General features: G+C 46.9%; 2 protein-coding genes, 1 long non-coding RNA gene and 1 pseudogene across 4 annotated transcripts; 1 reads left to right on the plus strand and 3 right to left on the minus strand.

Moving 5' to 3' along the window:
* Positions 1-520: 520 nt before the first annotated feature.
* Positions 521-3,012, minus strand: LOC136517799 (3-deoxy-manno-octulosonate cytidylyltransferase-like; annotated as a pseudogene).
* Positions 3,013-3,617: 605 nt separating this feature from the next.
* Positions 3,618-4,842, minus strand: LOC136514901 (uncharacterized). Its single transcript, XR_010773887.1, has 2 exons — positions 4,519-4,842; positions 3,618-4,485 (listed from the first exon to the last, which is right to left on the minus strand). It is a non-coding gene; the product is annotated as an uncharacterized lncRNA (long non-coding RNA).
* Positions 4,843-6,820: 1,978 nt separating this feature from the next.
* Positions 6,821-10,820, plus strand: LOC136517224 (uncharacterized). Of its 2 annotated transcripts, none has more exons than XM_066510755.1 (3): positions 6,821-7,419; positions 8,140-8,418; positions 9,353-10,820. In XM_066510755.1, the coding sequence occupies exons 1-3, from the start codon at positions 7,318-7,320 to the stop codon at positions 10,514-10,516; spliced, it is 1,545 nt and encodes a 514-aa protein (XP_066366852.1). In that variant the 5' UTR covers positions 6,821-7,317; the 3' UTR covers positions 10,517-10,820. The 2 variants fall into 2 exon arrangements, with proteins under 2 accessions (XP_066366852.1, XP_066366851.1); XM_066510754.1 differs by having other exon boundaries at positions 6,822-7,419; positions 9,335-10,820.
* Positions 10,821-11,725: 905 nt separating this feature from the next.
* On the minus strand, positions 11,726-14,701 carry LOC136517540 (protein DEHYDRATION-INDUCED 19-like). Its single transcript, XM_066511132.1, has 5 exons — positions 14,362-14,701; positions 14,113-14,252; positions 13,140-13,217; positions 12,734-13,011; positions 11,726-12,188 (listed from the first exon to the last, which is right to left on the minus strand). Exons 1-5 carry the CDS (start codon positions 14,432-14,434, stop codon positions 12,080-12,082), a joined length of 678 nt encoding a protein of 225 aa, XP_066367229.1. The 5' UTR covers positions 14,435-14,701; the 3' UTR covers positions 11,726-12,079.
* Positions 14,702-23,419: the final 8,718 nt, after the last annotated feature.

Here is a 23,419-nt window from a genome sequence, read left to right on the forward strand (position 1 = left end):
CTAGAACCAAGGATGGAGTGGGTTGGGCTGACCCAAAACCCAAAGAAAATTAGTAGTATAGAGCGGTTAGTGTTTGCGTCAACCAAGTCTGCCCCACACTTGCATGCCCAACCATCACACGGAAAGGGGAAGGCGCGAAGCGATAGAATACCATAAAATGGTGGTTTCTAGCCCTTAAGTGCAAACGTGGTGACTTCTTTTAATACCATGGTAATGATACAATAGATGACCAATTAACCATGGATGCGACATTCCGTGTGAGTACCCATAGGATAGTGCGAGTTGTTGTATTTATCTTATCACATCAGTCACGCAACACGGCATGGATGGGTCTTTACCCATTTTTTACATTGCCCAATTGCTTCATCTCCAGCAGAAACGATTTGTTTTCCACTGTGCGGACGACTGAAAGTACTGCTACTAACTCCTGAAGCACAGATACAATGCACCAGTGCGCTGAACTGCAGATTGAGTAATGCAAGTGACAAATTCAATGAGTGAAAGCTTAGCAAGCACAAACTTCAAGAACTGATGCAGCAGCTTCACTTGGTATCATGCTATTCAGAAAACGGGATAGCACAACCAAAAGTCTCCCACCAAGCCTATGCCGATAGCAATAAAGCACAAACTTTCTCTTCATTTTGTACTGATGTCTATCGCTCGCATCAGTGCTTCGATATTCTCAACGTCCTCAGGTGCATCCACACCATGGGCATCAACCAAAAGTCTATGCAAAGCACTTACTTTCTCTTCATTTTCTACTGAATGTTTCTCGCCCGCATCAGTGCTTCCATTTTCTCAACGTCGTCAGGTGCATCCACACCATGGGCATCGTGGTCCACTTTGATCACCTACAATTACGAAAAGCAAACGGAAACAAAAGTCAGCGCTCTAGGATGACCTGCTTATGCACCATACAAAAAAAAGATTATGTTACAGCACATATTGGAAAAACAGTAGCATTCAAACTGTACAAGTCCATCGTGAACGAAGTCCATCAGAGCAGTAAAAAACAGGCATTGTCTATCTCATAGATTCTAGAGTTCCATGCCAAAATACCTTCATCCTATAGCCGTTTTCAAGTACTTTCAGTTGCTCTAGGTCCTCTTCCAATTGTAACGGTGTTGGTGGAAGTTCTGGATAGATCTTCAAAAACTTTGAATCAAAGCCCTGCGTGAGAGAATAGTCGGTTAATTAATTAGTCAACTGAAAGTTGGTTAATCAAAGGACCATGAAGCAAATACAAATAAATAAACATAAGGTAGATAAGATACCGCAATTCCAAGATGAAGAAGATACGGATATTTTGGATTGACGTTCCCTGATCTGAAATGGTGAAAGTCAGAAAGATTTCATATGATAATACAGTCAATGGAAGAGTTAAAACAACTACTGGTGCCTCACTTATTGAATGGAATCAGCCCTCTTGAAAAGTATATCGCGTAGCCCTGATTATCCACAACACACTTCACTCGATTTGTGTCGAATGCATCTTCTGGCTTCAGTGAAGTAACAGCTGTGCTGAAGACTGCATCAGGAGCTGCTGCAAAACACGTTTGAAGTACAAAGAAACAAGATCAATAAAAAGAGATCAAGGATCTGCAAAGGCACGGGTGTTTGGTGTACAAGGCCAAGGTAAATGTAAATGTGTAGCATGCAAAATAATTAAATGGTGAAATTGCATTATTTTCATGAGCACCCTCAAAGAAAAGATATAGTCCCCAACTATTAATTCTAAGAACCATTTTATTTAACTGAAGAGAAGTACAAGAAACATCAAGATAGTGTTATGTAAGTACCACCTGCAGTGCCATAACTACACCATCTATTATCTCCGGTTCAATAAGAGGCTCATCTCCTTGAATATTGACGACAATATCATAACGTTTTTCAAGCTTCTTTAGTTGCCTCACAGCAACGTTCAGATCCTATGTTATCAAGCAAATGCCAATAAACACACACATTACTGTTCTACCACATAATCATGAAAAGATAATATAACTATAAACCACACAATCAGTACCATTTTTGCAAGATTCTGATGTCATTATAACATCAGCTCCAAATCCTCGACAGCATTCTGCAATTCTCTCATCATCCGTTGCCACAACTAAGGGCAGAAAAGGCACAAGTGTGAACATGATAAGAAAATGAAACCAATCAAATGATTACTATTAGCCATCTTGGGCTTACCAACATGGTCCAAAGAAGAAGCTAGCATCACTCTTTCCCATGTTCTCTGTAAGTGTGAAACACACGAATTTTTAACTGAACACGAAAACAAGAAGTAAAAAAAAAGGTAACAGATCTGAAAAAGCAATGATACACTTTCATTAGTTCTGTATTCAGTATAAAAAAAGTGTCAGCACGAGGTGCAGTAGGAATTATACAGATTGCCGGATTAATCGCAGACAAGAAATTAAAACTGGCTAAAACTAACAGCTAATACCATTTCCCTTCTCCAAAATCCATCAAATCGAAATTCGTTGAACTCAAGCTTGACTTCTAATGCTGAAAAAACATTGAATTGTGAGGAATAACGATTCACAACATTTCAGTAACCAACAGAACAGCTACTGTGTAGTTCACTACTTCACTGTAATCGGAAACAGCACAATTCGACTCGATCTCCCACCTCCCCTCGCAGTCCCAGCCGCGAGTTGCAGGTACAATTTCCCCGGATTGATTTTCTACCTACCGCAAGCCTCCCCTAGCTCTCTCTGAAAGATGCGATGAGACAGAGGTAGGAAGGAGACAAACCTGGGATCATGGGCTTGCCGAGGATGTGAACGAGCGGCTTGCCCTCGAAGCGCGTGGAGGCGAAGCGCGCGGGTATGATCCCCACCGCGCGGCTGCGGAAGCCGCTCCGCCGCCGGTACAGGTACGCCGCGGCAGCGGCCGCGGCCGCCGCGCCGAGCGCTAGCCCGTGGAGTACCCACACACGGAACCCGAGCCCGACGACGACGAGGAGTCGGACGACGGCGCGCAGATCGGCATCGCGGCGTCCGCGCCGGCACGGCTCCCGCCCCTAGATCCGCGCGCCGAGCTCTGGCAGTGGCAGACAACACTGACACGATCGAGGTTGTCAGACAGACACACACCCGAGCCTGACGAGGACGAGGTGTGTACAGGTACGACGTCACGGGGCCGCAGCCCACTTCCATGTTGGGCCTCAATCGTCCTGGCACAAAGAGGCCATGTTGCCGCAAAGTTTTCGGCGGCCCAACCCGTGTTTTTAATTCGTCCATACTAGTTGTTCTCTCGTTTCTTCAATCTTCAGCGGTTCAGCTCTTCAGGATTCTCCGGTATTAGTGCATGACTGCTTTCTTGTCTTTTGTTTGTGCATTCTTGTCAACTAATCCTGTACTTTTTACTTGACAAAACGAGTACGATTGATCCTCGTCATTTTCTATCTCTAATCAGCCAATAACCATGTTTCTTTCAGCCAAATTGACATTTTGAACTTTACGATAAAGTAGATGAGACCATTTCAAATCGGCACGTTGAATTTTTTAGTACTTCATTCGCGTATTTGCGTGCAGGGTAGGGAAACGCGTGAGAAAGCTGTGTGCATTTCATTTCATCAACGTTGTAGAGAGCCTCGGCGACAATGTGAATTGTCAAGAGCCCTGTGATGGAAGGAAGCCTGTTTACGCTCAAACGCCCGTACCTGAATAAACACGGCGTTGACCTGGTTGCACCAGCTGCACGAGGGCATGGCGCGTTCGTATATGAACATCATACGTAATAGCTAGTAGGCCGTGTCCGTGCATCAGGATTGGTCCATGCGGTCCACGCGAACTCACACCCGTTAGCGTTAGCCTAGCAACCTGTTCGCTTGGTGTGTTTGGCTTATAAACCATGGCTTATCAGCCAACAAACACACACAAAATCAGCCAACATTATTTTTAGTCATGGCAGCCAAACAAGCTCAAATGAACAGGGCGTAGATATAGTAGCCACATAAATCATGGCTTATCAGCCAACAAACCAATGTTTTTAAGGCGTCGCCTAATCGGCAAGGCGCTACAGGCGGGACAAGCCTCAGATTGGTATGGCGTCCGCCTTACTACCATGGCGTCCGGAAGTCGTCGATTTGGCGTCCGATTCGCGCCTAATCGTGCGTGGCGGGCGCCATACAGGGGTCCGTTCTGGGCGGCAGGAAATCACGGAAGAAAGGGCGGGGAAAAGAGTGGGCGCGCGAGAGAAATTGGTGTGCGCAGAGAGACGCGCGGGAGAAATAGAGCGCGGAGAGAGGAGCACGTGGGAGAAGCGGACCTACCAGCGAGCGGGAGAGCAGGGGAAGAACCGGAAGCCACACCTCGCCCGCGCGGACGCGTTCTCCCGCGCCGCCGGGAGGAAGTCGCTGCCGCCGAGCCACGAGGACCAGCCTCCTGTGGGGCCGCGGCGGGTGCTCTGGTCCTCTACTCGTCTACCGAGCCGCCTCCTCTGGTCCGCTGCTGCTCTGGTCCTCCGCCGAGCCGCCTCCTCTGGTCCGCCGCTGCTCTGGTCCTCCACCTCCTCTGGTCCGCCGAGCCGCCTCCTGAAGTCTTCTGTCGAGCCGCCTCCTCTGCTCAGCAGGTACTGATTGATTCCTCTGCTCTGTATTTTTCTACTTGCTTGTGGCCTCTTCTTTCGAGCCGGACAACAGCATGCCAATTTGTTTATATTTGTTTTGCTGGGTGCTTTGCTCACTTTTACTTTGTGTCTGGAATCTGGACGACAATTTGTTTTTTATATACTACTGTTGGATGGCCGTAAGGCGTCGCCTCGCCTTACGCCTTACTCGCTTTAGCGTAAGGCGGTAGTTGGTCGCCTCGCCTCGCTTTACCGCCTTAAAAACATTGACACACCAAATCAGTCAACAGTACTTTCAGCCATGACTTATCAGTCAAACAAGCTCAAATGAACAGGACGTAGATAGAGTAGCCACGTAAATGTGACTCACGTGTGACATGAAGACCCGATTCTTCTTCTTTTTTCGCAAAAATCTTGTTCAACGTCATCACTGTCTCAAAACATCATTAGGCCTTGTTTAGTTCCCTTCAAAATTCCAAGTTTTTTCACTCTCTCTTCATCACATCAATTTTTAGTCGCTTGCATGGAGTATTAAATGTAGGTAAAAAAATAACTAATTACACAGTTTAGTTGGAAATCACGAGATGAATCTTTTGAGCCTAGTTGGTCCACGATTGGACAATATTTGCCAAATAAGACGAAAGTGGTACTATTCATCAGGTTGAAAAAACTTTCAATCTAAACATGGCCTTACTCTGTCTCAAAAAGGCAATCTTAGATTTAAATTAAGTCAAACTCTTTAGAATTAACTAGATCTGTTGAAAATAGTATCGATAAATATATTTCATGATTAATCGATAATACTTATTATGCGTTATAAATATTATAGAGTAGTATTTTTATATGTTTTATCAATGTAAAATTCAATTGACTCAATAAAATACGAAAATGACTCTTTTCAGACCTTTATTCGGACGGAGGGAGAACTAGAAGAACGCGTACATCCTACGCCCAGCGAGCGCGGGTCACCGTCGCCCAACTTGCACTGACTGGGCCACTGCCACTCGTAACAAAATTAACAAGCCGTAAGCCCCCGAGCACAAAATCAGACCCGAATTCCGTGCAAGGATTCCCCCGTCGCGCACATGTCTCCCCCGCTGCCGGTGGGCGGTGGCGGCACGCGGCACTGTGTGGCCCGGCGAAAGGGATAACCGGGGCGTCGCCAGCCACATCCCCATTCCCACACCGTATCAAAAAATACGCCCGTTGCGTGCCCGCCCAGCCCAGCAGAGACCACCAGAGGTCTTCGTGTGGCGGAGCAGCGAGGGGACGTCACGAGCCGGCAGCCACCCACCAACCCCTCCGTTTTTTTTTTCTTATTATTCACCGAATCCAAGTCAGCGTGACATCTCACTTCCAGATTCGCTTCGCCCCCGTGCCTATCCGCAGAGCCGAGCCACATGTACGGTGCCGCTACGTGTCTGGTTGTCCCGGCAGCATCCACCAGAAACCAGAACGCAATGCAACGCCATCTTTTTCTCTCTTTTGGTTTCGTGTGGCCGTGCTGTGTCCTGGTCTGTGGGCACGCCTGCAGCTGCAGATTTGGGCGGGAGATCAACGTCTGAGGTCTGGAAAAGCAGGCCTATGAAAGAAATCTTTAGATGGAAGTGCAGCGTACGAGTAGTCCATATACAAGTTGGGTTTTTGTAAGCAACGGGATACCATTGACTTGTCAATTGGGCATTTTCTTTCGGCAGCCAACCTGTCAATACAGCCTGCCCGTCTATTTTGAACGCGTCTCTGTGCTACGTTCACGTCTCCGTGTCGTTGCTGTCAAACAGTGCAGGTCGGATCGACGCAGCAGCCGCCGGAGCCAAAAACGACCAGATGTCATTCCGACACTAACGCATGGTACACGGGTCTAACTGCAAACCACGACTTGCCGACCAGGATCGAAGACCACTAGTATGATCTACAGTGTCGCACGCACGGGATTAGGACGCGGTGATGGGCGAGGGCATTCCTATCCACGTCAACTTTTCACACTAGGCGATCCGCGGGGAACGGGGGTGCCGTGTCCGTCCGCCATTCCACCGCCCATCCGCCGGAGGCCGGACAACCAGGATGACTGCAAGTCGTGAAACACGCGGCGAATGGTGCTCGTACCTGCCACTGCCAGCCGTACCCGTACGGCGATCGCAGCGGCGGCAGGCGATCCGTCCGCGTCCCCGCGCCCACGCCACCCCCCACGCAGTCCTCAGGCCTCGCGTGCGGTGCAATAAAACCAGGCGGCATGGCATTGACCCGCGCGGATCACGGGCGTCTCGGCTGCACGGCAACGCGCACGGTCCACCTGACCAATCAAACCGCGAGCGGCGCGCGGATGCCCGCGGTCCGCACCGGGCAGAGGCGTAGGCAGGCAGGCTCGCACGCAGCCGCCCTCGGGTCGCGTGGCCGCCGAGCCCACCCCCTCTCCTTACCCTTTCCCCCCACCACACCACGGGTCCACGGCACGGCGCCACCACCCCGCCGTATTTATTCCGCGCTCCTCCGCGCCCCCGGACCGGAACTCGCCAGTCGCCCCGCCGCCCACCAGCCCGACCGCTCGCTCGCTTTGCACCGCTTTTTTCGAACGCTTCTTTCGCTTTTACTCCTCTTTTCTCTTGGCTTCCACTCCTCGCCCACGCCTCCTCCTCCCTTTCGTCGTCCCTTCGCTTCCCTTCCCGTGCGAATCCTCTGACCACCGCAGAGCCGCCCCGGAGGAAACCCTAGCGCAGCCGCCGATCACCGCCGCACAGCATGGCGTCCCCGGCACGCCCCGCAGCCGCATCCGTCTCCGGCGCCTTCGGCCTCTCGCTCGACCCCAAGCGCTGCTCCTTCGACCAGGCGCTCCGGCAAAAGGTACGAGCCCGCCCGCCTTTCGATCTATCCGAGCGAGATCTCCGCGCCTGACGCTGTCTTGGGCTTGAGGGAGTACAGTAGTAGGTGTCCAGGCTCCGAAACGAGTGGTTCCGTGTGCTTGTGGTGCGTTGACAAGAGCGACGGCCGGTTCGTTGCTCGTGGCCGGGGATGGGTGCACCTTGTTCTGATTTGTGCCAACGGTTGTGGAGTGGTTTCGTGTGCGCGTGGTGCGTTGACATGAGCGGTCGGTTCGTTCGTTGCTCGTTGCCGGGGATTGGGGGTGCACCTTGCTGCCTTGTTCTGATTTGTGCCAATGGTTGTGGGGTTATCGTCTGTTGCCTGTGTGTGACTGCGGATTTGGATGTTCATTAGCCGCTTCTGAAGCGTAGGGTTTGGGTACGCTTGGTTCTGCTGTTTTCCTGATTATTCTGGACCGTTGGAGTAAAAGGAGTGGACGAGTTAACCAGTTTCGGGTGGAGACTTCTCGTTTCTGTTAGCTGACTTTTCAGATTCCTGGGGCTCTTGCTACAACTAGGGTAGCATGACAATCAGGGGCAACACTGCCTAAGGAGATTTGTCCTTAGGTGCCATGCAGTGATACGTGAAGTTGTTGTGGTTCTGTTCTCTGTACCTAGGCACAAGAGAGATTGTCCATCTTATATGCTAAACTTTTATGTTCATCCTATGTGATCTAATGTGTCTATTATCTCAATGAATCAGGATTTTCAGGAGAACAGACTGCTGATGTCATTTGTTAATTTCCATGAGCAAGAAAAAATTTCTAAACAAAAAATCGTGACAGACGCTATAGAAAGCTGCATGAAGAAACAAGCAGATAACTTATTGAATTCTCTGGAAGTTATCAGCGGTAGGCTGTCACAATTGGAGTTATATTGCTATAAGCTGGAAAGGTCCATTGGAGAATTACGAAGTGATGTGATGGATTATCATAACGAAGCAAATCTCAACTTCCAGTGCCTTGAAAAGCAAGTGAAAGAGGTATATCTTTTTTATACATTGAAATATCAGAGTACTTTGCTGTTTTTATTTGAGCTCTGTTGCATGATGCACTACTGTCTACTGTGAGGTATCCATCACCCATAAACTCTGAACGCTTTATGTTTGGTTTCAAATTTTTATGTAACTAGATTCCATATCCTGTTTCTTATAGGCTATTGTTTGGGTACAATTTTCCGTAGTGTTGGTGTATGGCTGAACAGTACAAAATGCATGTCATGAACAGACTGTGTTTTACTTTCGATAAAAGCAGAGATCCTCTCTTTTCCAAAAAAGAAAAGAAAGAAAGAAAGAATGGACGGTGTTTTCCAATTAAATCATGTAACTGAAATACGGTGGAATGGTATTTCAGTTGAATCATTAGACATTCATCAAGTGAACATTAGATCAGTTTCTGCAGACACGCACTTTATTGATTTGTTGGGATCTCTCAGGAATACACACAAGCTTATCGAGTCTTAGCACTGCTCATGCAGAGTGGTGCATCAAGATCCATTTGAACTGAATCTTTATGCTTTGGTAACAACACGTTATCAGCTTAGTGTGCATAGATTAGCAGTCATATTTGGATTGTGAGTAGTTAGGTTTTATGCAAAACACATGAAATCTGTCACATGCTTAGCAAACAAGTTTCATATACCCCCCCCCCCCCCCCCCCCCCCACACACACACACAAAAGGAAAGAAAGAAAGATCAGATCTGGTAGTAATGCAACAAGTTGTAACAATGCCTATTCTGTAGATTTTCAAATTGTGGCAGACTACCGAGATAAACTTCATTGTTGACATCCTTTGCACTTTTTTGTTACCTTCTTCAGTTATGTCCAACTTATGGTTTCATTAACTCTGATGACATTTTTAAGAGTTTCACTCATAACTGTACCTACTTTCATTGACAGGTTCAGAAATCTGTGCAGGTCGTTCAGGAGAAGCAAGAGCTTGCCGAAACTCAGAAAGAAATGAGCAAACTTCAGATAGTACATGAGGATTCTGCACAAAAGAGTGAAGGTACTGCCCCATCAGTTTTCATGACTAGAGAAAATGAGGTTGCCCTTGTGCCGTTGCACCAAGTAAATGCTGTTCAGTCTCCTGCTGTGCAATTCCAAAGTTGCAGTGGCCTTATTCTACAGCAACTGGTACCAGTACAAGACCCCCAGCGCTCGAACCAAACTGCAGTGTACTGTATGCGAGGCCAAAGTCACCCGGAGCACAGACAGGCCCAAATGTTCCAGGCTGCTGCTCAATCTGTGCAGACACACACTCGGAAAACTCAGCCACAGACAGTAGTTGAGGTACCTCAGGTAAGCAGTCAGGCACCAGAGTTCTACCCTCAACCGCAGCATCAGTGGCAACATCAAACCGGTCAGCAGGTTCAGTCCCAGGCAAGGCAACCACAACCACAGGTGGTACAGCAGCAGCAGTACAGCAATATCCAGCAAGGTCCAGCACAGATGATTCAGCTGCAAACGTCCTCTCCACATGCTCATAGCACACCACAGGTCACACTAGTATATCCTCCATATGGCGCTCATCAGTCTGCATGTGGTAACGCTGAGGCACGCACCGGAGGCATGGTCGTGCCGCCTTCATACTCTACAATTTCCTCATCCCAGCAGAAGCACCATGAAGCTGCTCCTATTTATGTGCAAAGCAACACAGTTTCTGTTCCATTGGCGGAGCAGCATCAGCAACTTCATTCACTCAACAATGGCTCATTTGTACCTCAGCCAAGCAAAGTTAATCCATGTGGTGTCGCATCATATGCGGTACAAGGGAATGCACAGACCTACAGCCCTGCTTATGGAAGCCCTTCCAGCAATCCTGCTACTATTGTTGCTGTCCTTAATCAACAAGCACATTGCAGTGCTCCCATGGTGCTTCATCACTTGGGACCTCAGTCAGTGCAGAACCATCCAGTAGACATTGCTGAAAAGGTTGCTCGGATGGGTTACTCAAAGGATCAAGCTGAGGGCCTTTCACTCCGTATGGTGGCTGCAGGCCAGCCTGCAGAATATAACCACCCGCATGATAGGTTGAGCTCTGTTGGCCATGGGGTAGCTCCTCATGCATGGTCTGGATAGTTAAGAACGACAAATGCAGCTGTCACGCTTACTCATGAGTTGTTTGTGTGATATATCTCGGTATGTACTTCGTTATCGTTGGAAATCTTCAGGTATTTCCTCTGGCATCTTTTTATCAGCCAGGATTACATATTCACCAGCTTATTTTTTCTAGCTGGAGGATCGAGATGAAATAAGACTGTTTAGATTAGTTAAAATGATGCTGGCATATGTCCACCTTTTAATGGACATATGTGCTTGTAACCCGTGGACTTTCACACGCACGTTTGCAATATAAAAATATATGATAATTTGTTGGTTGTTACTACTTTCTTATGAAGTGTTGAGCTCGTTCATCTGCTCAGACGCCAGTTGAGTTGTCATATGTGAAACATACGATAATTTGAGTTGTGAGAAAGAGATGGATGTGAAGTTGAATTGACTTGATTTTGAAATAAATTCAATTGAATTGCGAGTTTGCGGGGATGATATCATGAGTCGGATACCTGCGACCTTCATATCAGGGGATGATATCATGAGTTTGCGGGGTTGTTACTACTTTCTTATGAAGTGAGCTCGTTCCAGCAGTTTCTATGAACTGGGATTTTTATTTGGTATAATTGTGGAGTCATGATAACTGATTGCCGACCAATCTCTCCGACCTCTGCTGATACCTGCGACCTTCGGCTTGCATCGCGGCACGCCGTGTCAACACCTCTCATCGTCATAGCCTATTCGGCGACCGAGGAAACACATCCACTCGCTGAATGTTGTGGGTTGGATAAAGTACCGGTCCGGTTTTTTTTTTCAGAACAGACGCTGCTCAACATTCTTTGAAGGGAGACAGCCGCTCGTGCCGCCAACCACAGCAAACCGATCGAATCCTCTTTCTGTTTACGATAAGGCCAGATCAGAGATCACACAAAAAGGCAGAGGAGCCCTGGTCCAAGCACAGTAGTGCATAGGTCCTGTTCACTTAGCTGAAAATACTGTTCGCTAATTTATTGTGAGAGTAAAACACTGTTTGTTCGTTGAAATAGTACGGCTCGTAAGACAAGCGAACAGGACCCATATCAGGCTCTTACGCTTCACTGGTGGTCTGGCGCACATGGACTAAACGACATCCAAATATAGACAGTTTCGGAGCTCGTTAATTGCTCCCTATACAGTGCAGTGTATAATCATGCGCTGTAGTTTCGGAACTCGTTTAATTGCTCCTACACACTGCAGTGTATGCATAGCCATCCGCTGTTGCAACATTATTATTATGTTGGTACAACAAACCAATGCTTCAGAGTTCAGACACAGATGAGGTACACGCACAACCGCGACTTGCATGCATACCACATGCTGATCGTCAGTTGTGAAGGAACTGAAGATAGATAGAGACCGGCTTACAATAACTTAGAAGACACATCATGCCCACATCGACTCTGCACCTTACTGGAGGGGACGAAGGATAGCACCCCGGATGCGGGCGTATGTTCCGTCGAGGAATTCAGCAAGTTGGGTGGAGCACGCTAGTCTTTGCAGACCTGCACCGGGAAGCACCCTTCCAGTGATAACTTGGCTCGCCCTGATTAATTAGTCCCCGAATAGAGTAGAGAGCAGCAGGTCTTGCACGAATGTGGCTCTGACGCTGGCTTGCTTCCGTTTCTGCTCCCTTTCTTCACTTGTGAGGGACGAATCGATACTGTGCCAGCAAAAAAGGACAGCGGATGACTGAACGGTGTACAATCAATTGTAAGATGGGTAGAGGATTTAATGATCGCATGGACAACCTGCTTTATCTAATGCGTTTACACAATAGTAAGTTGCAAAAGGCGAAGAGAAGTCTTTTTTTTTTGAACCGTAAAAATAATGAAGAGAAGCTTGGTACTACACTGCTTATCATTTTTCAACGGAACCAACTTGCTGGCTGGAAGACTTAATATTCAATTTATAATAAAAGGCATCCATCAAAGGAAAAAAAAGAGCTTTCTAGCAGACAAACTACTGGCTCAGATTTGCATGGCTATCAAAGGAAAAAAATGAGCTATCTAACAGACTAAAACTACTGGCTCAGATTTGCATGGCCACATAAGATTTCCCTATCACACAAGACCATTCAGCTAGACTCTGAACTAGTCCAGAAAGTAACCTGAAGATTATGGTGTTCACGTGATTGGGCGAAAAATAATGAGGTTGTAAGCCGATATACTAGTGTTTCATTTTAGCATGGATGTGTATAAAACATACCTTAACTTCCGTGCCTGAGCAGGCGTTTCTTTTACCATCGTAGCATCATCAGGACTGGAAATAGTCGATTTGGATGTTTGCTCTGCATCTGATGCAGGGAAGCTAAGGCCGAATGATGACAGAAGAGGATCAGCTGAAATATTTGTGGTGCTGTTATTGTTGCTTGACCTATGTCCACCTCCTAGAAGCACCTGCAAATGGGCTTCCCGTAGATCTCGGCTCAGTAAAGAAAGGGCCTGGCTGCCTGGAATAACGAATCTGCGCAACCGGCGACGATTCTGCAGGAGGTCAGAAGGTGAATGAGTTTCAAGGGTAAAAAGAGCTTTGTAAATTGAGCAGCTACATTTTGATGTATCAATTGGTGAGATCAAGAACCACGAATTACATGTGCACAATGTGAGGATACCTTAAATAAATATCCATGTTGCATAGTAATATGGTTAACCATATCCTTCGTAACCATCTCAGAGCACACAGGGCAAGCCTGAAATGGGCAGTGGAAAAATCAGGGCAAGAAAGCAACCAGCAAAATGAATCATTATTACGGCATAAAAGCAACAACATCATTAAGGTGTGTTTCATACATGGTACACATTTTTTTGGGGGGTGGGGGGGAGAACAGATAAATAAAAGATCAATTCAACTGAGGCAAAGAGAAGGGATCCTCAAATCGATACGCAACAGATCCTATAACATTGGAGACAACTAAGAACTCTTAAATCTACAACTTAGGATAAGCTAGAAGTTCTACCCCTGATACTGAGTTATTGTGTTCCTTCCAAAACTGATGTTTCAGTTCACTGGTCCAAAGCCAGTGCTGTTCATTCTTTGGATCAAACTTGAAACCTTTCTTCTCCAAATACCTATTTGTAAGCTTTTCTGTAGCAGGCTTCAGTCCATGGTTGTATGTTGACAAAAACTCAAGCCACAGGGTTATAACACTGACGAATGGCAAATTAGCTCTCATTTTGCATCTCCGAGAAGAGCTACCCTAGCTCTAACTGGTCATATATATACTCATATCCCAAAACTCTAGTTTCATTTAGGCAGACTAAAAGAATAGTGCAAGTATCAAATAATACAATCTTTCTAATACTTCTCGTGTCCATGGATCTAAAAAAACAATCTCGTTCTTCAAGTCAACGCCAACGAGCTGATAGTTCAAATTCCAATCAGGACAAGGTATTTAACCCATATAATCAAGCATCAGCACCTACACGACTAGCATCGTGAGGTCTGTCCCCAGGTCAACCACGCACAAAATTGTTCGATCCTCTCTAGCCATCGAGGTCAACCAAGCACAAATTTGTTCGATCCTCTCTAGCCATCCATAGGAAGCAAAACACATCAGATTAAGGCACCCGGTGTGGGGCACTCACCGCGGCTTGGGGTTCGAACGGGTGCTCCTCCTCGAGGTGCGCGCAGAGGGATCCGACGTCGTGGTCCTCGTAGCAGTAGGGGCAGGCGAACTCGGGCCTGACCTCCTCGTCCATGTCCAGCTCCTCCATCCCCGACCGATCTGCGCCCGCAAAAGCAATCCCAGGGTGAAGCAGTCAGAAACCACGCCGCCACAAAGGCAAACCCAGCGGAACGGAAACACGGGACGGGAGGGAGCGCGGTCGCCGCACCGCTGTGGCCGAGCTGCGCCGCGTAGAAGCGCTTCGCAGCGGCCAGGCGCGAGATCCAGTGCTCCGAGTCCATGGGTCGATCGGTCCGGCGGGAGCGGAGTGGGCGGAGGGATACGGCTCCTCTTCTTTCGTCTCTCGTCCTCCTGTGGCGGTGGCAGCCACGGCGCCGCGCCTCTCCTATCCTCGACCGCCGCGCGACCAGCTCGCACGGCCTCTGCGGCGTGGGGAGTAGTCGGATCGGATCGGAGCTCGCCGCAGTTTTTTGGCCGAGGATGGAGGGGAGCTGGAGCGCAGGAGGGGAGGGAGGGGAAGCCGAGGGCCCTCTCTTATCGGGAGGTGAGAGTGAGATGTGGGCCGCGTTTAGTTGCGCCCAAATTTGCCGCCGCCTGAATTATGTGCATACGGTAACATTTTCGTTTGTATCGGGTAATAATTGTCTAATAGTTAACTAATTAGGTTCAAAATATTTATCTCATAAAGTACAACTAAATTGTGTAATTAATTTTTGATTTCGTCAATATTTAATACTCTATGTATATACTATAAATTTGATACGATAAAAAATCTTCTTTTTTTTTTATAGTGCCAAAGTTTAGATTCTCGGTGAACTAAACATGACCGTGGAGAGATGAGGAGAGGAGGAGGAGAGGAACGTGGCGCCTTTTTTTTTATTCGCCGTGCGGTCGCCGTCCCCGCCGGCCCGCGCCGGGCAGGTGAGGTGAGGTGAGCAGGCTGAGCAGAGCCGGTCGGGTCGTCGCCCACTGAGTACTGACTCGCCGTGTCAGTCAGCCCGTGAAATTTCGCCGCGGATGACGTGTGGGGCGGGACGAGGCGAGCGAGGCGCGACCTGCCGTCCACGCGGTGGCAACGTGGCGTGGCCGCGTGGGCCTGTCGGACCGCGGAATCGTGGGATGGGACCACCGTACCAGTAACCGTAGCAGCAGTAGGTAACTCGTCAGAGTTGCTGACCCCGAGGCCGAGAGCCAGACGGCCGACGGGCACGGCTCCGGCGGCGTGGCTGAGCCGCTGAGTGGATGCGCCTGCGCCCGCGCGCTGCAGACGTCCGTCACCGTGACACCGCAACTTCGACGATACTCTACCAAAGACCTGGAGGAGAGAACTCCAAATGCAAATGTGCTGTAGCACCGAGTCGAAAACATGATAGGGACCAAGCTACCTACTGCGGCGACAGGTGACGAAGGGCAGAAGGACCTACTAAACTCGTACAAGTAGGCCCAAGAGACTTTCAGGGCAACAGGATGCACCACCATACCATTTGGCCTCAAGAAACTATCCAAGAAAAAGAGGCGACAATGAGATAAAAGATGATCAAGTCAACAAGACCAAAATGACGCGCATGCGCCATCCTTTATAGCAAACGGGGTGCTTAATTGCAATGTAAGGAAGTTTAGAAGTAGTGTCCAATACAATACTTCATCCGTCCCAAATTATAAACCATTTTAATAACTTTCTTAGATACTCAAGGAATCTTCATTTTAACCAAATTTATATAATAAAATAATAACATAAGTACCATTGGATTCGTAATTAGTTATATTTTCATAGTATATCTAATTGATGTCATACATCTTTATAATTTTCTCTATAATTTTGGTCAAACTTGAAATGTTTTGACTCTCTAAAAAAGTAGAACTACCTTATAATTTGAACGTAGGGAGTATATTATGTAATTTTTCTAGCACATGTGCACCAAATTTCTATCTCGCTTATACTTCCTTCATTATTAAAAAAATACAATTCTCACTTTCTAAAGACTTACTCCCTCTGCCCTAAAATAAGTGCATATCTCACACTTCAAGAAGTCAACAAGTTCAAAGTTTGACCAATAAACATCAATTTATAAATCACATTATATATTCATATGAGTACATGTGCTATTCTACACCCTAGGTGTAGAATAATATTCTAAACCATGGACCAACTTGACCCAACCAGCTTCCAACCGACGCGCCACCCTTGGAACCCTCCCCGCGCGCCCCGCACCACGCGCGCCCGAGCTATCCCTGCACGCCCCGCACTCAAATCTGGATACCGCCTAGGTGCCCTCTGTTTCTCCAGAAACCGATGCCCTTCTCCAAGCTGTGGTTCCACTAGCTATTTCAAGTTAGTGTCAAGAATGGTTCTTTGGAGAGAGGCCACTTTTTCCTAGTGTAGGGGCTTGCTGCCTTTTGTAGGTAAACCAAGTGTGGTACTTGGAAGGCTAACATGGAAGTGGTGATCTAAAGGACATTTGAGATTCTTAGTTGAAGCAATCTAAAGGGTTGATCAAGAGAGCAACCAACACCCAAAAGAGAGCTAGTCATGACAATTCAAGTTGTATTCTCTTACTTAGTTCTCTCATGCAAGCATTGATCAAAGGATGAAGCTAGCCGACCACAACAAGAAAAGTGCACTTGATCATTAGTGGTTCTCAATTCATATGGGTAAAGAATGGATTTTAATATTAATGATTGGTCTTCACCAAGCTTATAATTAGACTTCACATTGCTAGTGGAGTAATAAATTAGAATCTAATGACTATCTTCTACTCCAACATAGCAAAGGTATCATTGTAATGTGCATGATCATCTCATCCCTTACTAGTATATTGTTAGTGCATATAGTACATGCTTATAGGATCATGCATAACAAATGAAATTTTAAAATTTATAGCCTACCACTATTGCTTGAATGGTCAATTGATCTAGTGGTATGAGTATGCGTTTATTCATGAGCTAGTGAACCCAACAACAACAACATAGCCTTTAAGTCCCAAACAAGTTGGGGTAGGCTAGAGTTGAAACCCAGCAGAAGTAATCAAGGTTCAGGCACGTGAATAGCTGTCTTCCAAGCACTCCTATCTAAGGCTAAGTCTTTGGGTATATTCCATCCTTTCAAGTCTCCTTTTATTGCCTCTACCCAAGTTAACTTCGGTCTTCCTCTACCTCTCTTTACGTTACTATCCTGGCTTAGGATTCCACTACGCACTGGTGCCTCTGGAGGTCTCCGTTGGACATATCCAAACCATCTCAACTGGTGTTGGATAAACTTTTCTTCAATTGGTCCTACCCCTAATCTATCACGTATATCATCATTCCGAACTCGATCCCTTTTTGTATGACCGCAAATCCAACGCAACATATGCATTTCCACGACACTTATCTATTGAACATGTCATCTTTTCGTAGGCCAACATTCTGCACCATACAACATAGCAGGTCTAATCGCCGTCCTATAAAACTTGCTTTTTAGCTTCTGTGGTACCCTTTTGTCACATAGGACATCAGATGCTTGTCGTCACTTCATCCACCTTGCTTTGATTCTATGGCTAACATCTTCATCAATATCCCCATCTCTTCCTAAGGCTCTTCCACAAGATGGAAGCTCTTGGGTGACGTCTAGCCGGCTAGGGTTCCAAGAACCCAAGAGTAATAGACGCAAATCCAACCGGCTTAACAAAGAAATTGAGTGCTCAAGCTTGCCAAAGTAATTTTCTCACTCAATCCACTCTCCTTTCACTCATAACCCTAGGGGAATTGAAGATTGGAGCAAAGGGGAGAGGATAGGGGCGCCTTGAATGCTTAGGAGTTGTTTTAGACAAAGGTTGTTGAGCAATGAATGAGTGGGTAACTATTAGAAGAGAGGAGAGAGCTATTTATACTCATAGTAGAATCCAACCGTTCAGATCTACGTCGGAAGTTCCAACACAGATCGCCAGAACTTGTGGCCCTTCTACAAAACACTATTCATGGCACAGTCAAAGGTGGTCAACACATCCAGAGCCGGAACTCCCTGTGGAACATTGGAATTTCTGGCAGTTGGGACTTCTGACTTTCATCGGGACTCCCGACGCACAGCCGAGCCAGGGGGCTAAGTCCTAGGGCACCGGGACTTCCGGTGGGAGCCGGGACTTTCGGCACCCAGAACACCCGACTCCCGTCGGGACTTTCGATGGGCGAAGGTGCACAGGCAGGCTAGCGGCTAAGTCAGCAAGCGTCGAGACTTCCGTCACCAAACGTCGGGACTTTCGACAGCTGGAACTCTCGGCTCATGCCGGGACTTTCGACTACCAAAAGTCCACAAACTATGTCTAAGTGTTCGTGAGGTGATTTTGTGTCTCTCTTTTGATTTTATTTTTATGCTTGAGCACTCTATCTTCCTTAGACCACCTAAACTTGCATCTCTCTTTATAGTACGACATACCTAAACCCAAAACAAAATATAAAAGCTTTGGAGAGCGCTTTGGGTTCATCCGCTTTTTGCACTTGAAGAATTGAGGGATACCATTTCATCTTAGATCAACTCTTTAAAACTTTCAAGGGACTAAAGCTGCAATATATGTCATTAAGATCTCATTAGTTCCTAATTTGGATGTCATCAATACACCAAAACCCACATAGGGGGCAAATGCACGTTCAATCTTCCCATTTTTGGTAATTGATGACAACCAACTTAGGCTTTCATAAGAATGTAAGAATTTTAAGGCTTTTGAACCCCAAAATTTACGGAGCGCTCCCCCTTAATATATGCAATGAATTTGAATTTCAATGATGATCATTTATCCATCATTTGCATATATTAAGACAAAAGCTCCCCCTAAATTTTGTAATTCGTGGGGTGCAATTAGTGAGTGTGAACAAATATATATCCGTGAAAAGGAGATGCAATATGACAAGTTATATTCACACAAGTAAAAGAGAATATGATGGCCAAGATCTTAAAGTAGGGACTTGAAGCAATACATGGCCATCCAAAGTAAAACATTCATCATCACAAGTAGAGACAAACACAAGCTAATAGATAGATAAACATAATTTGTCCTACAATCATCCATCACAAACACATATATAGTTGTCCATCACATACTTGCCACCACACGACATAGTTTAAACAAGCTAAAAGTTTTAAAGTCTTTAAATCCAAGTGACTTACTAAGCTATTACAATAATATCAAAGCCTGACACTCCCCCTTTGTCAACAAGTGCCAAAAGGGGTAGGCCACGTGAAAGAAACGACTACGCATCCTTGTAGTCCTCATCGTCATCATGGTCACCATCATCACCACCATCGTCGTCATCGTCATCATCATACTTGATGTACTCCTCGTCCTCGGTGCTGGCTTGTTGCTTGCTATGGCGACGGGGCTGATCGAACGACTCACCATAGAATTCCTTGCAAGCCTCATCATAAAGGTCGAAGGGATCACGAAGTGGCTCCAAGTCATGAGGCGGTGCAGAGTGAATGTCCAACTTCTGCTCAATCCGATGCATCCTCACAAGCAACTCTTGCTCACGCTCCGCGCTAGCACAACAAGCTCCAAACATATACTTCATGAAGAACTTGAACTTGCTAGGGGGGCTTACCACCGGAGGAGGGGGGGGACCGAGGCTCCTCACTATGAGCATGGCGAGAGCGCGAAGCACGTGGTGGAAAAACACGTGAGGAGGAACCCAAGGCACCTTTGCCTTTGCCTTTTCCCTTAGCGGCCTCCTCTAACTCCCTCTTTGCCTGAAATGACGTCTTGTTGGACAGCTTGAGAACTTTGTGAGGGGCATCTGAGGGGAAGTGAATGCCTAACATGCGCTCAATGATATGCATGATGAATGGAGCACATGGGTAGTGCTTCACCACATCCTCACTAGCCACAAAGATCTTATCCCAAATATAACAACTGATGGAGAACTTGGTGAACTCATCTCCAAAGCAATCAAGTACAACCTGGGAATCCTCACGGAGATTAGTAGAGTCACCTATCTTGGGATACAAGATCTAATGAAGAATGTTGTTGAGCACATTGTAGTAGGGCTTCAACCAAACGGTCTTCCCATCAGCACGATGACCATCCAAATACATGTACGGATACTCATCCATAGCAAGAGCTAAAATCTCAGTGATGGCAGTGGAGGTGCGATCCCTACGGTCCAAACCAAGAAGGCGAGAAAAGGTAATGAAATCAACCTTGTAGTGCTTGCCTTTGGTGGTCCAATGAATGACATGTGTATCCGCCCGAGTGTCCAAGTGATAGGAGGCATAGAACTGATAGATAATCTTGTTGTTCCATGGCTTGTGGAACTCCATCAGTGGTTGCAACCCCATCCTCCTCAAGTCATGGAGCAATTGCGTCATGTCCAAGCCAGGCAGCTTGCTAAGCTCAAAGGTGTTAATGGCCTTCATGGCAATCACTGGAGCCTCTCGCTTGTTGATGAAGTGGAGCTACATCAAATGATGGTAGAAATCAAAGTGAAACGGCTACCAACACCGGTACTCAATCCTCAAATCCTTGGTCTCATCATAGAGATGTTGTGCATGCTGACGACGAATCTCAGCCACATGGCGACGATAATCCACCATCAAGTGCGGGGTGTAGCCATGAGCAGGATTGGGGGGCGCTAAGGCTCCCGGATGGATGGAGTAGGATCGGCGAACGGAACTAACCGGCTAACCCCAAAATAGTCTGAAGGAGAGGGAGTCATGGTGCAGACATCTTTAGCAATAGTCCTTCCTTCTTGATCAAGGGCTTCCTCAGCAGGATCAATAATGGGCACATTGCCAATGCTGGGAACGAACTCCTGAGTAGTAGCACCAACGGGCAGAACTAGAGCTTGGGCTTGAGCATGAGCAGCATGAGCACGGGCCCCATGACCACCAGCTGCGTCACGAGGGAGTGATGCCTTGGTGCGTCCAGTCGGCCGAGAGGATTTGGCACGGTCATGGTTCCGCTTGGAACGCTTCTCGCTACAACGGGGAGGAGTGTCATCACCACTAGAAGCCATCGCTGTGGGGAAAACAAAGAGAAACTAAGAATCAAGGCAGAAGAATGTTGAACGAGAGCCTAGAGATGGAGAAACATGGATAGAGTAGCGACCAAGGGGTCAGAAGTGCTGGTGATAGCTAGGACTCCTGGCGGTTGGGAGTTTCAGCCCTGGAGCCAGGACTTCTGGCACACTTTGGTGGCCAATCCATACATGGGGCTCCAAATTCACACAACCATTCACACAAGGAAGGTAGAAGAGAAGAGAGGAAGGAAGAATAGAACCAAATCACAAGGTACATTGGACGTTATGGTTAGCCATAGAGATTGGAAGAGGAGGAGAAGCACCAAATCCATAGCACCAACACCGACCATGAGCAAATCCACAACAGGAACAACCTTCCCCAATGAATCCATGACTTCACAGCACCACCGACGACGGCGAGGAGTAGGGAGGCGGAGATGACAATAGCAATGGGTGGGAAGGAATGGAGGTGAAGACGCCAGGACTCCTGAGTGGAGTCAGAGGGAGGGCGGAGCCAGAGCTCCTGGTGGAAAGGATCAGGCGGAGCCCCCTGTAGGGACACAACATGGCGATGGCACACGGGCGAAGCTATGGCAGGCGACGGTAGCTACGAGGCGACTCGAGGGTGCAGGGTGGCTCGGGGGCAGGTGGGAGGGAAGAGGAGACAGTGAATGGCAAATTACTTGGCTAGGCCACAGTCAAAACAAGTGAACCCTAGGTCACGCGTGATCAAACGGACGATCAGAGGGGCACCGACTCTGATCTGCATTGGGAGTTTCGGCCTGAGCCAGGATTTCCGGTAGTCGGGACTTCCAGCTCCAGAGTCAGGACTTCTGGCTATCGAAACTTTCGACGGACGCTGGGATTTCCGACGCAGGAAACTTCAGAAACTTCCTAGCTTGAGCTCACCATGCCATATGGGGCAAAAATATGATGGACACAACATTTTCACTGGTGACTAGATTTCAAACATTCAACACAAAGCAATAGTCACATATGAAAACTATAAAATAGATTTTGAAAGTGTCACACAATATTTTCTCAATTCTTTTCTCCTAGCTAGTTCAAACAAAGTATGTGCAAGACATCAAGCCACGTTATGAGAATCAATGATATTTAGTTCACTCCTCAAAGCACAAAATCTTGACTCATCTAGGGGCTTTGTGAAGATATCGGCTAGTTGCTTTTCGATGCTCATATGATGAATTGCGATATCTCCTTTGGCTTCGTGGTCTCTTAAAAAGTGATGCCGGATGTCTATGTGCTTTGTTCGAGAGTGGTTTATGGGGTTGTTTGCCAACTTAATGGCACTCTCATTGTCACACAAAAGGGGAATCTTGGTTAGCTCACAACCAAAGTCTTTGAGAGTTTGCTTCATCCAAAGTAGTTGGGCACAGCATGCACCGGCCGCCACATACTCGGCTTTAGTGGTGGACAAGGCAACGGAGTTTTGCTTCTTAGAGCTCCAAGACACCAAAGACCGGCCAATAAATTGGCAAGTCCTGGTAGTACTCTTTCGGTTTACTTTGTAACCGGCATAATTCGAATCGGAATAACTAAATAACTCGAAAGTGGAGACCTTAGGATACCACAAGCCAAGATTAGGAGTGTGCACTAGATACCAAAAGATTCTCTTAATGGCCATCAAATGACATTCTTTTGGATTAGCTTGAAATCTTGCACACATGCACACACTAAGCATAATCTCGGGCCTAGATGCACAGAGGTAAAGGAGGGATCCAATCATGGAGCGATATACCTTTTGATCAACGTCCTTTCCTCCTTGATCAAGATCAAGATGTCCATTGGTCAGAATAGGTGTCTTGATGGGCATGGCCTTATCCATGTCAAACTTCTTCAACATATCATTGGTGTACTTGGTTTGACTTATGAACATGACATCCTTGAGTTGCTTGATTTGAAATTCAAGGCAGAACTTCAACTCTCCCATCATGGACATCTCAAACCTATTTGTCATAATCCTACTAAATTACTCACAAAAAGCCACATTAGTACTACCAAATATTATGTCATCGACATATATTTGGCAAACAAAGATATCATTATTGACTTTGTGAGTAAATAAAGTAGCATTGGCCTTATCTATCTCAAACCCTTGTTTGAGTAGGAAATCCTTCAAGCAATCATACCAAGCTCTAGGGGCTTGTTTGAGCCCATAGAGCGCCTTGTCGAGCTTGTAGACGTGGTTGGGATACTTGGGATCTTCAAAGCACGGTGGTTGCTCTACATACATCAACTCGGATAGGTGGCCGTTGAGAAAT

The sequence above is a fragment of the Miscanthus floridulus genome, chromosome 17 (assembly GCF_019320115.1).
Source record: "Miscanthus floridulus cultivar M001 chromosome 17, ASM1932011v1, whole genome shotgun sequence".
Taxonomy (NCBI): domain Eukaryota; kingdom Viridiplantae; phylum Streptophyta; class Magnoliopsida; order Poales; family Poaceae; genus Miscanthus; species Miscanthus floridulus.

Coding starts and splice junctions, on each gene's coding strand:
- LOC136517224 (XM_066510754.1), top strand. CDS start 7,318: ATGGCGTCCCCGGCACGCCCCGCAGCCGCATCCGTCTCCGGCGCCTTC. Junction 7,420..8,139: donor ACCAGGCGCTCCGGCAAAAG/GTACGAGCCCGC, acceptor TCAATGAATCAG/GATTTTCAGGAGAACAGACT. Junction 8,419..9,334: donor TTGAAAAGCAAGTGAAAGAG/GTATATCTTTTT, acceptor TTTCATTGACAG/GTTCAGAAATCTGTGCAGGT.
- LOC136517540 (XM_066511132.1), bottom strand. CDS start 14,434: ATGGACTCGGAGCACTGGATCTCGCGCCTGGCCGCTGCGAAGCGCTTC. Junction 14,253..14,361: donor GGCGCAGCTCGGCCACAGCG/GTGCGGCGACCG, acceptor TTGCGGGCGCAG/ATCGGTCGGGGATGGAGGAG. Junction 13,012..13,139: donor AACATGGATATTTATTTAAG/GTATCCTCACAT, acceptor GACCTCCTGCAG/AATCGTCGCCGGTTGCGCAG.